At 53.5% G+C, this 17,645-nt stretch overlaps 1 protein-coding gene across 7 annotated transcripts in view; it reads left to right on the top strand.

Annotated features, from left to right (window-relative positions):
* The window catches only part of LRRC8D (leucine rich repeat containing 8 VRAC subunit D), a 92,795-nt gene extending 75,796 nt beyond the window's left edge, over positions 1–16,999 (top strand). For all 7 annotated transcript variants that reach the window (XM_072968278.1, XM_072968280.1, XM_072968275.1 and 4 more), the window contains one exon: positions 14,053–16,999. In XM_072968278.1, the coding sequence (XP_072824379.1) occupies positions 14,055–16,631 (2,577 nt within the window). In that variant the 5' untranslated portion in view covers positions 14,053–14,054 and the 3' untranslated portion in view covers positions 16,632–16,999. The remainder of the gene's footprint in view (positions 1–14,052) is intronic.
* Positions 17,000–17,645: the final 646 nt, after the last annotated feature.

Raw genomic sequence — 17,645 nt, 5'->3', positions numbered from 1 at the left:
GACTTCTTCAAGTGCTGGGACCAGGTCTAATTTACTTTTGTCTCCCACTGGCCTGGTGACGGATGGATGAATCATTGCCCGGAGGGACGTGCCCAGAGTAGCAGACCTGAAACCAGACGGCTTGCGCGACTCCCAGTCTTACACTTAACCACTCATGCGCTGCCAGAAGTGTTTTCAGATGATTTGGATGCTTTGCTGACGGAGTGGGGACACAGCTTTCCTGTTACGTGTCCTCGACTGGCTCATTCATCAGACAGTGATAATGGCGGTGCCGCCGCCACCATTGCTATGGATCCCACGGTGTCATCTGCAGGACGAAACGAAATGATGTTCCTGAAAGCTTTGGAACCGGCAAAGCCCCTTCCGGAGGATGTGTGTCACTGTTCTAGTCTGTTGTTATTTAAGTGTGATTTACGAAGTGTTTTCAATCTTCTGGTCCCTTTACTGTTCACTGTACTTTGGTGAAATAGATGGTGTCTCCTTGGCGATTCACCCGCGAGAGGGTGAGGCTGAGAAAGTCGAAGTCCTTCAGCCACAAACACAAGTGGCTGACGGGAGCTGGCACCCTGCCCTCTTGCCCTTGCAGCGCAGCCACCAGTCAGCGCGAGGCGCAGAGGCCCCCAGGCGAGGTGGTGTCCTAGAGCTCGGGGAGAGAGCCCAGGAGAGGCGGACGCAGGGCTCTCCTAGGACCCAGACGGTTACAGATATGTGTTTAGATTCCAGTCTGATGTTTCACTTTCTCAAGAGGCAGGGCCTGGGCACAGAAGGCTTTGTAAGACCAAGTGAGCGGGGTGGTTTGGAAGGGGCCAGCCAGCACTGTCAGCAGCAGCCACGCGGGGTGGGGGGTCCAGCGGGAGAAGGCGGCCCCTGCCATTGCTTTGACCTTGATGGGGAGTTCCTCACTGCAGCTCTCAGGAAATGAAGGGTGATAAATCCAGCTGCTGCTTCCTGTTTCTAGAATTCTGAGATTTATTATTTTTTTGAAGGGTAGAATGCTTTATTTTTAAACCAGTGGAAAATACCCTCAACCTGTTCCTTGTTGGTGTCTCCTTAAAAACTTTTTGTCCTCACTTGGGCTTTAAGGGGTGTGTGTGTGTGTATCTGTCTGTCTGTGTCTGAAATCCCCATGATGCCCTGGGCTGGCTCACTCTCTGTTTTCCAACAACAGCAACAGAAAGGAAACCAACGAAGGCAGATTTCACCGGGCAGGAGCCCTGTGAGGTTGATGATGGTCTGACTGAGCGCAGGCCTGTGATTGATGCACGTGGTGTGTTACTGTCTCTCAGTTAGCTTGTGCCATTCAGGCCTGGTCTTGCTTCTCCCTGTGGTTGTGTTATTAGTGAGTAAAGGCCTGAGTCATTTAGCAAGCACACCGCTTCCGCACATGCCGCCAGTTTATGGAAGGCAGCCGGGAGGTGTAGATCACCAGGATGCAGCTTGGTGGCTTCGGCTGTGTAGCCAGTGACTCCACAACTAAAAGCAATGGGTGGGAAGATTTTCTCTAGTGGCATTTTTTATTGCCTGATTTGAGAGGCAGAGAATGTGTGTGGAGACCCCAGCAGTTCTCTTCTCAGAAGCACTGAAGGAGGTTCATCTGGCAAAGCAGGGTAGAGGCAGACAGCGAGCACAGCCCGTCCGCTCGCGGAGGGGGTCTCAGCTCTGATCGCAGCCCTTGGCCGGCCCCTCACTGGCCCTAAGGCGCAGCTGTGGCGGCGGGCCGCTCTCAGTGGGACCCAGGACATGCTGCCTTGATGGACTGCCCGGCCAGGTGACTTCGTTACTCTTATAGAATTATAGTTGCAGTTTATGTTGGATGAATTCAGAATAAAAAGGGAATGTCCGTAACTCAGATTGAAAGACAAGCTTACACTGGGTGCGCGGTCTGGCTTTGCTAGCAGCGCCTTCTGAAGGCAAGCGCGGTGAGGCCGACGCCGGGTGGAGGCTGTGCGGTGCCCGTGGCTGCGTGTGCTCCGGGCCTCAGCCCCGCGGCACCGCTGCCTCGTTGCCGCAGTTTCTCAGCCAAGAAATGAAGCTGACGCTGTTCCTTTGTCTCTCAGTAGCTTGTGAGGATCAGGTTAGTTGGAAGCCAAGCCAGCGCCTTTAAAACCTGAGGTGGTGGTAAAGACGTGGAGGGAGCCTCTCGTTCAACGGCGCTCGAGCTGTAAATTGTAATTTCACTTTTCAGACTTTGCTCCTTGTGTCCCGAGGCAGCCTTTGAACCCCAGGGTTTCGTCTCCTCCACTTCAGATTTCCGTCTAATAGCTTGTAAATTTGATTGAGGGGTTGGGGGGGATTTAATTTAATTTGAGCTAATCTCTGATTTAAAACCAGCTGACAGGGGCAGGTGTGGGCTTGGGAGGGTCAGTCAGATCTGGGTTTGGACCCTGGTTAGCGATACTTTAGCTCTGTGATCTTGGCTGCACTTTTTCCTCCAGAACTAGGACAGTGACACTCCTGCTCAGGGAGGATGGGGCGGTGGAACGAGGTCAGGTGTGTGAGCACGTGGTCACTCGGTAGGCCTGGAGCTCTGTCTCCTTCTGTGCGTCTGAGGAAGCCTCAGTGATGTGGCCAAGGACGGCGGCTCAACACACAGCAGCTCTCCTTCACCTCCTCTGCCCTCCGTGCTGCGGCCAGGGAAACGGGCAGAGAATGAAGCCGCTTTAGGTCACCAACACCCTCCGTAGGAATAATAAATATTTCTGTTCCCACCTTCTTCCTTTCAGTATAATCTGACTTGAGTTCTTTTAATGCTCAACCTGCAAAGGGAGTTTCAGTGGGCGAGAAATCCTGACCCCGGACGGACCGCGGGAACGCGTACAGAGCCCCCTCAGTCATATGACCACGTGCTGTGTTTTCTTTTCAAACTTATGTGAGTTGTGCAGTTATTTTTGCAAGGCACCTTTTTTTTTTGCCTTTAGACTTTCCCCAAAAAGGACCTTCTAAAGTTTTACGGCTGGCTAGGTAACACAGTGCTTGGCAAGGTTAATGTTTACCAGCTCACCGAAGGGAAAAGCAAACAAGATACAGCCAGACTCTGTTGAAGAATTTCCGTCGAATTATGAATTCCTTAATCTTGACGCCGTCACGTAGTCAGGACAGCATGCTCCCTCCTGGAGTCAGGCCGCCCCGTGGAGATGCGTTTATGGCGCACAATTTACCTTTATGCTCCGCATAAGAGACGGCGTATGAAAACCATCTCCGTGCTTCCTCATGCTGTTATTTTTAACTTCCAACTCCCTGCTCTTTTCCATCCAGCAACCCAGCCTCCCCTCTCGCTGCTTTCCCAGGTTTGGTTTTTCTCCCCAGCCAACTTCCAAGACGCCAACGTTCCCTTTCCCACTTGCTCCCGCCCGCGGTGGCCCGGCTCCTTCCCGGCCCTGCGTGGCCGAGGGGCACTGAGCCTCCAGGCCCGGCGGCACTCCAGCTTTACTCCTCAGCTCCCTCCCCCCGGGGTAAGTGACACTGCTTTCCATTCGCCCCTTGAAGTGCCGCCTCGTTTGGCTTCCAGTACGAAGTTCTCTTCCTCCTTCTGACCCTGTCTTCTCCCTACGGTGCTGAGCCCTCTTCTCCCCGTCCCCTGAGTGGTAGTGACCCCGGGGCCCTTTGACCTTTCTCTCTGTCAACTCCTGTGGGTGGTCTCATTCTCCGTGGACGGATGAGCCACAACATGTAATTCCACCCCAGCTCCTTCTCTTGAGATGCAGGGCGACTGACTGCTGGACATCCCCACTTAAATTTTTTGTACCAGTTCTGGCTCCTTAAGCTGAAAAATTGAATTTGCTTGGAAATCATCTTGATGAACAAAGCTTTCTCATTCGTTTCCCATCCTCCAGTCTCGCCTCCCTCCAGCCCGCCTTCCGTACTCTGGGAAGAACCCTTTCTGAGCTGGCGTGCTGGCCTCGTGGCCCGCCCTGTTCAGGCCCTGTGGGGACTCCTTGCTGCCTCTGTAACTTAGACCTGATGGTGTTGCCCTCCCCTGAGCCCTGCTGCCGGGGAGCCCTCCCCTGTGTGTCCTGGGAAGGCACCCGGAGCACTCACAGGTCAGTCTGCCCTAATCTTTCTATTTCTAGATGCTTTTATTTAAGAGGCATTTTTTTAGTGATTCAAAAAAGTTTTAAATGATGGTGGCACATGCTAAGTTGCTGTAACAGAGACCCCGGGTGGAGTGGTTTAAACAGGACAGATACTTCATTCTCATGTAACAGCCCAGTGTGAGCAGCCAGGGGCTGGCAGGACGGCTCTGCCTTGAGCCCATGGTTCCCACGGCTGTGCCCGCTTGCCTGCTTCTAGCCGGCAGGAGAGGGGGCAGGAGGGCGAGCCAGGTAGCCTGGTCCTCCTGGAGGTGGCCGGGAAGCGGGCGGCCACTCCTCACACCCATTCGCCCAGCGTGGTCACGAGCCGTCACTGGTAGATGAGGCCGCGCAGTATTCTCTCTGGCTGGGCAGCGGGGCACCAGCTCAGCTGACTGCTGTGGCCAGGACGTAGGCGGGAGAGTGACTTCTGGGAAGGACTTAGTTGTCCTTATCATGGGAACAAAGAACTATGTTGACTGAAAAGTCAAGCTGGGAGAAAATGAGTGGGGTTTTTTAGCGCATCTGGATCTACTCTGGAAGGTTTGGGCAGCTGCAACACGTAGGTGATAGGATTCAACGCTTTTTTTCCTTCCGCTCCCAAAAAAGGCACGTCACCCAGGGTTAAGGGTGTATAAACACAAAGGGCAGCTTGTAGCTCTTACCCTCAGCTCAGGCGTTTGTGGTGAAAATCGGTGGCGCCTGATGTGTGAGCGCATGTGCAGGTTAGCGCTCGCGGCGTGGAGCTTCCCTCTGCTTCTCTGCCGCACTGTTCATGGGCTCACGTTCGGCACAACTCTTGGAAGCATTTTATCACCGTCTTCAGAACATTCTCTGAAAGGCGGTGTTGACATATTCGCTTTCTAAGTGGAGTTACCGTTCCTCCTGCCATCTTGTGTTCTTCACGCTCAGGTGTGAAAATAAACTTCACCTGTCGGGGCGTTGCATAATTTGGGTCGGCTTCTCAGGGCTGTGGCCCGCAGGTCACAGCGTAAGTACCCGTTTGCCGAAATACAAAGCCTCTTAGCCCCCGTGCAGGGCACTCCGGCTGGGACTAGCTCCAGCAGCCTTCCATTTTGTACAAACACCGTTATTTCCCACCTACACGCTGATGGGCGCAAGGGTGGGAGATGCTGCTCAGATGTCTGTTTCATCTTTTTTAATTCTAGATTTCTTGCTAAAAAATAATTACACTGTGTAACATGCTACCGTGATAAAAGGCCAGTCCCCATTCGCAAAGGAGTAAAGACGGTCCTGAGGCTGCTCTGCACTGACTGCGGCGGGAGGCACCTAAGCCGGGTGCGTCTGCGGGTGAGCTGCCTAAGGAGCATCTAGGTATCTAAGGGTATTTCTAGCCTGTGCTTAGGGCGACGGCAACTCTGGCTTTCCTGGGGGCGTCCCAGTGACGCCTCATCCTGGCGCCTCACCTTGTCTGGCGTTTGTCGCTGTGAACAGGTTTCCAGTTGAGAAGGTGAATCGCGTCTGTGTCTCTTGCCCGTTGCTGGTCCCAGCTGTCGCAGCTTTCTAGGCAGTCATACGCTTGCTCTGCCGTCACTTCAGGGTAGGCTGCTTCAGGACCACTCACCCGAAGGAGTCCTGGGCAGGATGGCGCGGTGGTGCGCGCTTCAGAAGCACTTTTCCGGAGCACTGAAGGCAGGCGTGGGCAGGGCCTGAGCTCCGGGGGTGGAAGGATTGCTCCCGCTGCTCTGTTACGTGCACATTCTCAGCGCTGTCACATCGCCTCAGCCAAATACGTGGCGAAAATGGAACAGTGTGGGATTGATGGCCTCGGGACAGCACAGGTCTCCTGAAGCCTCTGACGGGTGAGGTGAGCTGTCTTCGCCTCAGGCCCCCCCCTGCCGCCCAGTGTGCGTGTTTGAGTGGCAGGCAGCTGCTCGCGGCCTCTGCGTTAGCGGCCTCTGCCCGACGGTGCCGGCCCAGCGAGGCGGGGGCGTCACTGCTACAGTTCTCCTGTGTTGCATGTAAAATGGCACAAATGAGCCACTGGTTTCTTGGTTGTAAAGATCTGATTTTACTGTCTGGGGCTCTCATGAGGAAGAAAGGAAGGTGATGTTTAATCACTCCCGAATGATCGCACCGCAGGATAAAGTCTAGACGTAATTCTGTTGTATTTGTGGGAGGGGACGAGCCGTGAGTCTCTGCTCCGCCATCTTTGCTCCCCCCTAATAAATCCTGTCACTTAGAAGATGTAGACCTTGTTTTACATCCAGTATCTGATACTTTTTTCTGGAATTCCCAACGAGAGCGCCAGGAATGGGCACCAGGTGGCCGCGGCACCAGTTCACGTGGGTGGAGCCGAAGGCCGGGGCCTTCCTGGCTCACGGGCTTTCTTCTCCCAGGGCGTGTCCAGACGCCCCCTCCTCTGTGGGCCACGACCCGAACGGGGCTGGGAAGCACCATAGCGACCTCTGCAAGCGGGACAGCAGACGCGTAAACAAACGTGCTGGCCCCGCTGGCACTCAAGTGTTAACACGCTGTTTCCGAAGTGTCATCTTGGGCCGTTGTTTTCAGAGTCACATAGATGCCATACTTTAGCGGAAAGTAAATATCCAAAAATCTCCAGAGTCAAAGATCTTCGTGTAATCTTCAAAACAGCAGCTCATCTGAAATAAGTAACAGAGTACCGAATTAGAAGTTTTGCTTTTTTGTAACCGAAGTGATTACGCACAAGCAAAGCAATCGTGTGCCTCCCCAGTACAAAAGGGTTTACGGAGTTTTACGGACTGTGGGCTGCCCAGCTGTGGTCCAAGTTTACAGCCCCAGTAATTCTTCATAACTGGAGGAAATGTTGTGAATTATACCATGGTGACGGTGGCTGTCTGTCACATCTCCGCTGGTCCGCTGTAATTTGGGGAAGAGGAGAAGCGCACGAACGCCACGCGCACCGTGGCTGGTGAAGGGCTTCCGGCTGAACGTCCTATCAGACCTGCTTTTCTAAACATCATTCGTAGTTTTCACAAGAGCTGCACAAAGAGACGCTAAGTCCTGAGAAACAAGACTGAGTGAACAGTACGCACAACGCTTTCCCGTGAAGCAGGACAACGGTGCGGCTCTGCCATTTCTGCCGATCTCCCACGGCTCATCCCAGACGAAGGCTCTGGTTGTGTTCCGCTGAAAGGCTAGCCGTTTGGGGGTTTTCAGTCAACCCTGAGGTGGTTTCTGGCGTTCACAATGCGTCGCGTCCCACTGTGGTCAGCTCGTGTTGTCAGAGGCATTAACGGTCTTCAAGAGTTTCGACTGCCCTTCATCTCTGCGGCATTTGTCTGATTCATACCTTTGTTCTCTCTGACGTCAACTCCTTGTCTTCATTTTCTTGATTTTCTCTTCTCTTCTTTTTTCTTCATTTTTTTTTTTCACCCGCAAAGGCTTCACGGCCATCTTTCCTCTCTGCTGCCACCACATTTCATCCTGGGTTTTCCTCAGGGGCTCCCCCTCCCCCAGTGTTTTGGACACCTGGGGCCAATCTTGGAGAGTACCTGGGGTGGGAGCGCCCAACGAGCACGCCTGTGGGCTTGACGTTACAGAGGGTGACGCGTGTCTCTTGTCACAGTCGTGTTTTATACCCATTTCACTGATAAGGAAAACAAAGGCCCAGGTTTTCATGGTGAGTCATGTGAGACATTATCTGTGTCCCCGTTTCACAGGTGAATCAGTAGGAGGTGGAGATGGGTGAAATCTCAGGCAGCCTCACGCCTTAAGCCGCGTTCCTATCCAGTACGCGACTGACGTGTTAAGAACTGAATTCTAGTTCAAATGGTCAGCTCAGTAAAAGGCGACTGGAGATGATGTGTGCGTAGGTTACGCCATTTCTCAGTTATCTTTGTACAGGTTTACAGTATTTGGTTTTCTTTTTCCCGCTCCGTTACCCCTTGTATCTTTGCCCCCCCTTTACTGCTGCCCCACTGTTTGGCTGTTGTTCACCTGTAAAATGCAAACTCACTTTAATACTGACCTAAAGAGAACTCAGTGAATGGTGAGCCTACCTGCCTTTCCCTGGTTTTGTTTTTTTTTTGCTGTTCTCTCCTTTGGTTCATCCCAGAAACCAGATTTTGTCAGCAGCGGCTTTGGTTGTTGGATCCTTACGGCCGGCTCCCTTCTGAGTACGCGGCGTGTACATCACTGTGCGACACATCATGTGCATGTGGTCTCCAAAGACAGGTGAGGACAGGCTGTTTTGGGCTTTAAAATTGTGCTTCACTCCAGAAGTGTTGTGCAAAGACAGCCGTCCATCATCTGCATGTTGATAGCACTAAGGCAATGATTTTCAGACGATCTAAGCTTACAGATTTCATGCCCAACCATGTGAGGGCTTATATAAATAAATATGTATTTATTACATATAATCTGCCTACTTTTTCAAAGGACTTGAAAAAATAAAGGATTCTGGAAGATGTGTGAGGGGCAAAAAAGGACTTGAAGGGCTTACGAAAAAAATTCAGGTGCAATAAAGTCATGTAAATGGATATGAAAGAAGAAGGGTATGGAGCAATGGAGTGGAGAATTGAAGAAATCTGAGAGCCATCCTGGACGCCTTGCTCTCCTTCACCCTCCCCACGCAGTCATTAAGTCCTGTTGTTGCTTCTTTGGCCTGTTAGCGCATACATCCACGCATTTTTTCCCTCTCAGTTCTCCACCAGTCACAGCCCCGTCTTTCCCTCCATCCTTCGCCCGGACAGCTGCCTTCCTCATCTCACGTCGCCCCTCACTAACTGGCACCCTAGGCCTGCAGTGACCTTTTAAGAGACACGAGTCTGATGTCACCCACCTCCAGCTAAAAGCGCATCAGAGGCGTCCGCCTGCCCTGAGGTGCGAGCCGCCAGCTCTCACGCCCTGAGCTCCAGGCTCTAGCCTCTTCCAGTTGCTCCGATGTTTTCTGCTCTCCTGCTCTCTCTCCACGGGGCCTTTGCACTTTGTGGTCCAGCCCGCCCTGCACTTGTTCTTCACCCCTCACTTCAGTCACAACTTCCTCCTCGATCTTGCCACCTGGAGGAAAATCCCTGTTAATCCACCTTCATGATTCCAGGCAAGCAGGGAAGGTCCAGGTTTTCTGGAATCTGAAATGGAGCAGGGAGTGGAGGGGGCTCTTTAAGAAAAAGAACACAAAGTTAGAGATATAAACAGAGGTGCAGGGCCCTGTGGTCGGGGGTGGTCCTGAAGCTGGGGTTTTGCCTGCACGGCGGGCCTGACGCTGTCCTCAGCTGGCCGTTTTACCTGCCTGGTGACACGGACGCTTCTCTCCGTGGGGAAGGAAGTGGGTCTGAATTTGCTCAGCAAGGTTTCTCCAGGAGTGTGCCTCGTGGTGACATTTGAGGACGCAGCCTGTATTTCATGGATAGAAGGATGAGTGAGTGAGTGGTTAAATGAAGATTCAGGCTACAAGTTAATGCTTATAATGCATATGTAAAATGCAGATGAGTTTCTTGGAATCCGCCGCTCAGTGGAGAGCATCGGACCCCACAGTGCTCAGCATCAGTCATCATGAAAGACGGGCCTCTGTCCGCACCTGGGGGTAAAGATGTCTTTCTGCAGCGTTCTCTACTGAGACGCCTTATGCAACACGGAGAATAATAACAGTGGCTACTTGTATCAAGCACTTCCCACGTTCTGGGCACTCACTCCTCGTTTGGACACGGCATCCTGACATAAGTGTTCATTGACTCCGGTAAGCGGTGCACACGCAGTTAGATGCAGTCAGGACTCTGCGTCCGTTGCCTGTGGGGACAGGTAGCAAACCCCCGTGCGGACAGGGAGAAGGAGGACCCGAGGCCCTGGCAGCTTCCCGCGTCCGCGAGCCTGGCCTCCTACGGCCCCTGGCTGTGGGCCAGACTGACGCTTGCCTGCCTTGGCCCTGGGGGTCGCGCTGGCTTGTCACCCGCTCTCCCTCGGGGATCACACCTGGGTCTTCTGTCCTGGTGAGGGGGTGCCCGTGTTTGTCTTTGTCTTTTTGTGTTCCTGTGGAATGTTTAATTACGAGCCGAACTGCATGCAGATGGCCTATCAGAATGAGTTACCTTCAGGATAACCTGTTCAAAGGGCTGTGTAGGGCTGCCCACCTGGACACTGAAGAACGCCTGTCAGAGCTGACCATTTGCCTTTGGCGTAAGTAGCAGTGACCTTGTATGTCACTGTAATTAGCAGCGACAGCACTTGGCTCCCAGGTACAGGGCCTCCAGAGCCGTCTCCGAGAATGCTGTCGCAGGCTTGTGTGGTTCATTCAGTCACAGACCGCCATTCGGTGCCTGAACTGGGCCCTGCCCAGGGGACACGCAGGCAACAGGAACTCCTCTCCCTTTAGGCTGGGGATTCAGACCCAGGCGGAGGGAGGAAAGGAGACAGACAGACAGGTGGAGCTCACGGTGAGACGGGCCCTGAGTGGCCGCTGTGTGGCTCTGCGTTCGCTGTTAGTCCTGACGGCCAAGGTCTCCTGATAAACTGCCAAGTTGTTGTTGTTTTGTTGGTTTTTTCACTAAATGAGCTCCCTGCTCAAGGTGTGCTGTGTCAGTCTGTGAGCGTCTTCTCCTAACTGTTTTGAGGGTTAGTAAGATGGCCCCAGGGCAAGATACTCAAGTACTTTCTAGCAGTTTTTACCAAACCAGAAATAAAAACGGGCGGGCTCCCAGCTGCCCAAGCCCAGAGCAGATGCCCGTGGGCTTGGGGCCAGAGGGGCCTTCTGTCCCAGAGGCTGCTGGAGGAGAACGTGGCGAACCTCCCAGTCCTTGGAAAGCTGCTCGGGGTGGCGGGGGCCCCGCCTTCACTTCCCTTCGGCTACTTACAGGCATGTGCCAGTGGCGCTCCCCGGAAGCAGGGCTACGAGGGAAACACTCAGTTTGGGTCGAAGACATCTATCTCGCAAGTGGGAGGAAGCAGGGAACTTAGAAATACAAGCAGAGCTCCCCTTAGAAACCCCACTGGCTGCCTGGTGAACTGGATGAAGCTACGGCTGTAAAGGCCTTGGAACCATGCGGTCCTCACGCGCGGCTCCAGCTCGGGAGGGCCTTCTCCGGGTCCTTCATCGCGGTCTCCCGGCCGGGCTCTCTGTCGGGGCTACTCAGGCCCTTTGCCCAGGACCTCTTCCTGTCTGTTTCCTCCAGGCGGCCTTCTCGGGAGGGACAGCGGCTCATGTTGTTGCTGTTCCTGTTTTTCTCCCTAGACCCTCTGTCCAGCGCACGGAGTTTACTCACCCCGTAACTATTGGTTGAATGAAGTGCAGTTCGCAGTAGAGGGTGCAACGAGGGAGGCCTGTAGGGACTGAAGCGTTTCTGCAGTTCCGTTGGCCTGAGCTCCTGGTCAGGGGAACGTAGTGTTAACATGTAGAAGGACCTCTGATGCTGTGTGGGATAAAATGCGGAGCCGGCGATTTAGAGGCCTTTCCGTGCCGTTCCACGAGTGAGGCCTCGTGTCCGGGTCCCCCACGTGGGCCCTGACTTTCAGAACTGAGCGCTAAGCGGGGGCGGGGTGCATAGCTCACGCAGTGGAGTCCGTGCTTAGCATACGCAGGTCCTGGGTGCGTTCCCCGGTCCCTCTACCTCCCTCCCTCCCCAAAATAAATTAATTAACTAAAAAAATAAAGAGCTAAAGGAAGAGGCAAGAGTGCCGACCACCGAGCATTAGCACGTCTCTGCCGTTCCCTGCCATGTTTACCTCAGGTCTGCAGTACGTACTTGGGGTTGTGTTCCTTGGCTTCGAAGTACATTCTCTCTGTGAGTAGCTGCTCTAGGACGAGCCCCAGCAGGTGGTAAAGGACACTGTCAGGCAGTTCATGGACATCCCGTGTTTGAGGCCAGAACTCTCCAGGGCAGTGCTGGTTTCCTGCCGTGCGGCCCAGGCACGTCCTGAAAACCGAGCTAAACCGTCAACGGATGCCTTGGCATCCGTCTTGTGACTTAGCCATGAAGTGTGGTGTCTGTACGGGGCATTGCTAGACAGACAGTGGGGTGACTTTTAATAATCACGTGTAGTTTCTGTAACACCGTTTTTCCATGCCGCTGTGCCTTTGACGTCCTGTTTCTTCTGCCAGAATTGCTTCCACTCCCCGCCACCCCGTGACGGCCCCCTTCCTTCCAGTCTCATCGTAAAAACCTCCTCTCACCCACCAAACGCAGGCGTGCGTTTCCCCCGTCGGAGCCATTTTCTTCCGTGTTGTGATAGCACACTTACCGCTTGCTGTTCACACAGCCAGGAGCTCCTTGGGGGCAAGGGCCAGGTTGCACCGTTCCTGTACTCCCGTCCGTGGCACCTGGCTCCGGGCTTTCTTGAGTGCTGGGCGGACGTCACGAGAGGTTGTTTTAGGGACGGTGGTGGTTCCATGGTTTCATTCCTCTCGTCAAAGCCAAGGACAACGGTGAGAAGGCCCCTTCTTAAGCAGCTAGCCCTTGGATGGCAGCGTGATGGAGAAGGAGATTTGAAGACGAAGGTTCTGTTGGCACTCTCACCTGATTAGCTCAGGAAGGTCATTCACGCTTCCTGTGCCTCAGGGTTCCTCATTCATCCCTGGACGGCCGTGCTGCCTGGCTCCCTGGGTTAGGGTGAGAGTCAGAGGAGACACTCTGCAGACCGTAGAGCCCTGCCAACGAGAAGGAGAGGAGAGTGGCGGTGGGGTCTGGCAGGAGGAACACGCGGCTTGGCCTTGGGCGAGACTTTAAACCCAGGCTCCACCGCTGTTCCTTTGACTAGCACAACTCAGCTCCCGCGAGCCAGTTTCGTTACTTGTCCAGCGGACGCAGCAGCGCTGCGGGCAAGGCTGTGAAGGGCGCTGGCTCCCAGGCCGTGTTCCATCTGTGTGCGCCCTGCTGTGGCCAGCCAGAGCCACTGCACCCTGCGTGCTCATACCTCTGCGCTCTCTTTTCCGTGGCCGACTCAGTCCTCTACCCCAGGGAGAGCGTGCCGCTTCTCTCAGGCTGGGGGGATGAGCAGGCAGAGGTGAGAGGTGAGGACGGTTGGGACTTCCCTGGCCTGTGACCCCCGCCTGGATGTGCCTTGGGACAGTGCTGAGGCCAAGCCTCAGTGTGGTGTCCCAGCGCATTCCCAGGGCAGCAACAGAAAGAAAGAAAAGGTAATGAGCTGGAGGACACGGCGGGCGCACAGAGCCCTGGGTGGGCAGCGTGGACGGCATGCTGCGGGGAGAGCCGTCCGAGGCTGGGGTCGTCGCGTGCTGGTGTTGCCGGGAGGGGCGAGGCCGAGCTGGTCGCCGTGCAGGCTCAGTGTGAATGCTGTGTTCTCCGCCCCCTACCTCTGAACTTTGCTCACTCCCCGAGGAGAGCAGCCAGCCCCCTCTTCTCTCTCCTGGGATCCAAGCCCATCCCGAGCACAGGGTGCGTGACAGCCACCACTGAAGCTGCCGTTGGTTACGAGGATCCCACAGGTTCCTTGCCGCGTGGGCCTTAGCTATTTGTTTTTATGGAGAGGGCTGGCTTAGAGTTGTTATTTTTGCATGGGCCCAAATGCTTTGTGGTGGCAGTTAAGTTTATTAAAATGCCCTTCTGCCCGGCACCCCGTGTGGGCAGTGAGTAAACGTGCGTGAGGAGTTTTGATGGTGATGATGACGACGATGGTGCTCAGCAGCCCGCACGGTCTTCCCCTGCCTGAGCGTCAGCGTTGTGCCAGACCTTGGCTGTGTCGCAGTAAGGAAGATGGGCAGGGTCGCTGTCCCCATGGAATTTATAACCCCGTGAGGGAGCAGACGAGTGAACAGCCGCTCTCCCACGGCGTGATAAGGGCAGAGTCCCGTGGGAACCCATCAGAGAGGCACCTCACCCAGACTGGGGATCAGGGCGCGCCTCCTGGGAAAGGCAGCCGACGCCCGATGGCCTGGTGGAGGCCGGCGGGGAGGAAATGCTCCAGGTAGAGGGAGCCGTGTTGGCTGGAGAAACTGGAAGCAGCAGCCAGAAGAAGAAAGCATTTCCTCATCTGCTGTTTTCGCTTGCGTCTCTGCAATAATGTCTTTCGTTTCCTCGTTTTCTAGGAATGTTCACCCTTGCGGAGGTTGCTTCGCTCAATGACATCCAGCCGACTTACCGGATCCTGAAGCCATGGTGGGACGTGTTTATGGATTACCTGGCTGTCGTCATGCTGATGGTAGCCATCTTTGCGGGAACCATGCAGCTTACCAAAGATCAGGTGGTCTGCTTGCCGGTGCTGCCGTCTCCTATAAATTCAAAGGCACACACGCCCCCGGGAAGTGCTGACGTCACCACCCACATCCCGAGGGCGGAATCAGCCACGGAGCAAGACCGGGACGGGCGGACGGCGAAGGAGACTTCCTTCGGCACATCTGCTGTGACGCCCGACATGCCTCTCAGAGCCACGTATCCTCACACAGATGCCGCAGCTCCCGATCCGGAGGTGAAGAAAGAGGAGAAGGATCCCGCAGGCCGAAAAACAAACCTGGACTTCCAGCAGTACGTGTTCATTAACCAGATGTGCTACCACCTGGCGCTCCCCTGGTACTCCAAGTACTTCCCGTACCTTGCGCTGATCCACACGCTCATTCTCATGGTCAGCAGCAACTTCTGGCTCAAGTACCCCAAGACGTGCTCGAAGGTGGAGCACTTTGTCTCCATACTGGGCAAGTGCTTCGAGTCCCCCTGGACGACCAAGGCGCTGTCAGAGACGGCGTGCGAGGACTCGGAGGAGAACAAGCAGAGGATGGCAGGTGCCCAGGCTCTGCCCAAGCACGTGTCCACCAGCAGCGACGAGGGGAGCCCCAGCGCCAGCACCCCGATGATCAGCAAGGCGGGCTTGAAGTTTTCAGCCGAGAAGCCGGTGATCGAAGTCCCCAGCATGACCATTCTGGACAAAAAGGACGGGGAACAGGCCAAAGCCCTGTTTGAGAAGGTGAGGAAGTTCCGCGCGCACGTGGAAGACAGCGACCTGATCTACAAACTCTACGTGGTCCAGACCGTCATCAAAACGGCCAAGTTCATCTTCATCCTGTGCTACACCGCGAACTTTGTCAACGCCATCAGCTTCGAGCACGTCTGCAAGCCGAAAGTGGAGCACCTGACGGGCTATGAGGAGTTCGAGTGCACCCACAACATGGCCTACATGCTGAAGAAGCTGCTCGTCAGCTACATCTCCATCATCTGCGTCTACGGCTCCATCTGCCTCTACACCCTCTTCTGGCTGTTCCGGATTCCTCTGAAGGAGTACTCCTTCGAGAAGGTCCGAGAGGAGAGCAGTTTCAGTGACATCCCCGACGTCAAAAATGACTTCGCGTTCCTCCTGCACATGGTAGACCAGTACGACCAGCTCTATTCCAAGCGTTTCGGGGTGTTCCTGTCGGAAGTCAGTGAAAATAAACTTAGGGAAATCAGCTTGAACCACGAGTGGACCTTTGAGAAGCTGAGGCAGCACGTGTCCCGCAACGCGCAGGACAGGCAGGAGCTGCACCTGTTCATGCTGTCGGGGGTGCCCGACGCCGTCTTTGACCTCACGGACCTGGACGTGCTGAAGCTCGAGCTGATTCCAGAGGCGAAAATCCCTGCGAAGATTTCTCAGATGACTAACCTCCAAGAGCTTCACCTCTGCCACTGCCCTGCAAAAGTGGAGCAGACTGCTTTCAGCTTTCTCCGCGATCACTTGCGATGCCTTCACGTGAAGTTCACGGATGTGGCTGAAATCCCCGCCTGGGTGTACCTGCTCAAAAACCTCCGGGAGTTGTACTTGATCGGCAACTTGAACTCCGAAAACAACAAGATGATTGGGCTTGAATCCCTCCGGGAGCTGCGGCACCTGAAGATCCTCCACGTGAAGAGCAACTTGACCAAAGTTCCCTCCAACATTACCGACGTGGCCCCACACCTTACCAAGCTGGTCATCCATAATGACGGCACGAAACTCTTGGTACTGAACAGCCTTAAGAAAATGATGAACGTGGCCGAGCTCGAACTCCAGAGCTGTGAGCTCGAGAGGATTCCACATGCGATTTTCAGCCTCTCCAACTTACAGGAACTAGATTTAAAGTCAAACAACATCCGCACAATTGAGGAAATCATCAGTTTCCAGCATTTGAAACGACTGACTTGCTTGAAATTATGGCATAATAAAATTGTCACCATTCCTCCCTCCATCACCCACGTCAAAAACCTCGAGTCACTTTACTTCTCTAACAACAAGCTCGAGTCCTTACCCGTGGCAGTGTTCAGTTTACAGAAACTCCGATGTTTAGATGTAAGCTACAACAACATTTCCATGATTCCTGTAGAAATAGGGTTGCTTCAGAACCTGCAGCATTTGCATGTCACGGGGAACAAAGTGGACGTTCTGCCAAAGCAGTTGTTCAAGTGCGTCAAGTTGAGGACTTTGAACCTGGGGCAGAACTGCATCACGTCCCTCCCAGAGAAGATCGGGCAGCTCTCCCAGCTCACGCAGCTGGAGCTGAAGGGGAACTGCTTGGACCGCCTGCCAGCCCAGCTGGGCCAGTGCCGCCTGCTCAAGAAAAGCGGGCTTGTTGTGGAAGATCACCTTTTTGACACCCTGCCCCTGGAAGTCAAAGAAGCATTGAATCAAGACATAAACGTTCCCTTTGCAAACGGGATTTAACCCGAGACGACGCACGCGCTCCCGCGTGCGGGCGCAGCTTCCTGGACTGCAGGCGCTCACGTGCCAGTTACCGCAAGACATGCGTTTTAGGAGTAGGTGCATCTTTGAACGTAAAACACAGAGAGGATGCGTAGAAGCTGGTAGAAGACGTCACTGAATGTTCAATGTTTGTAGTGTTTTAAGGCGTTCACTTCCAAATCTTTTCTCGCTCTCTTTTTTTTTTTTTCTTTTGGGGAAAGGGAAGGAAAAATTGTAATCACTAATCTTGGTTTCTTTTTAAATTGTTTGTAACTTGGATGCTGCCGCTACTAAATGTTTACAAATTGCTTGCCTGCTAAAGTACATGATTAAATTGACATTTTCTTACTCTGCCACTTTTTTTTTTTTTTGAGGTGTCTTGATTTACTTTGCTTAATTGGTGCAATATTGCTTTAATTCAGACCACTGGCGACACATCAGGTCCAATCGTGTAAATTTAGGTTTGCTGAAATGTCGATTTATTTTTTGTTCTAATTTAAAGCACCTCAAACAAGCACTTCTTAGCATATTTAACTGGTGCTACTGCTTCTGAGAATCCCATTTTACAGATTTTACACTCTTGAAGGCCTGGAATGCAGTTAAGGTGTGTAGATCATTGAGGGAGTTTTGTTTGTTTGTTTTTTAAGAATAAATAACAAGAAAAAATAAAATAATGCTCTCCTAACTAATAGCTGTTTTCCCATAGTCTGGAGTTGTGATTATATGATACCTCTTTCTGTCAACACTGTAGGGTTGCCAATAAATAGAAAATGTTATTTTAAAATAAATTTAATTACAACCAAAATAAAATTTTTAATGCCTTAATGATTAGCATCCTCCCAGTGTATCGCCGTGTGGAAGGCAACGCAACGTCAAAGCAAGTGTCGCTGCATCACTTGCCCTCTTCACTGTCGCGGACAGAAAGTAGGACTCGTAGTTCAGTGAGTTGGAATCCAGACTGCCTCTGTTCATTTTAGTGGCAGGCTGTACTTGCTG

This window comes from Vicugna pacos, chromosome 9, assembly GCF_048564905.1.
Source record: "Vicugna pacos chromosome 9, VicPac4, whole genome shotgun sequence".
NCBI lineage: Eukaryota > Metazoa > Chordata > Mammalia > Artiodactyla > Camelidae > Vicugna > Vicugna pacos.
Note: the sequence above shows the minus strand (reverse complement) of the source record. Positions and strands in the feature narration are given on the sequence as shown.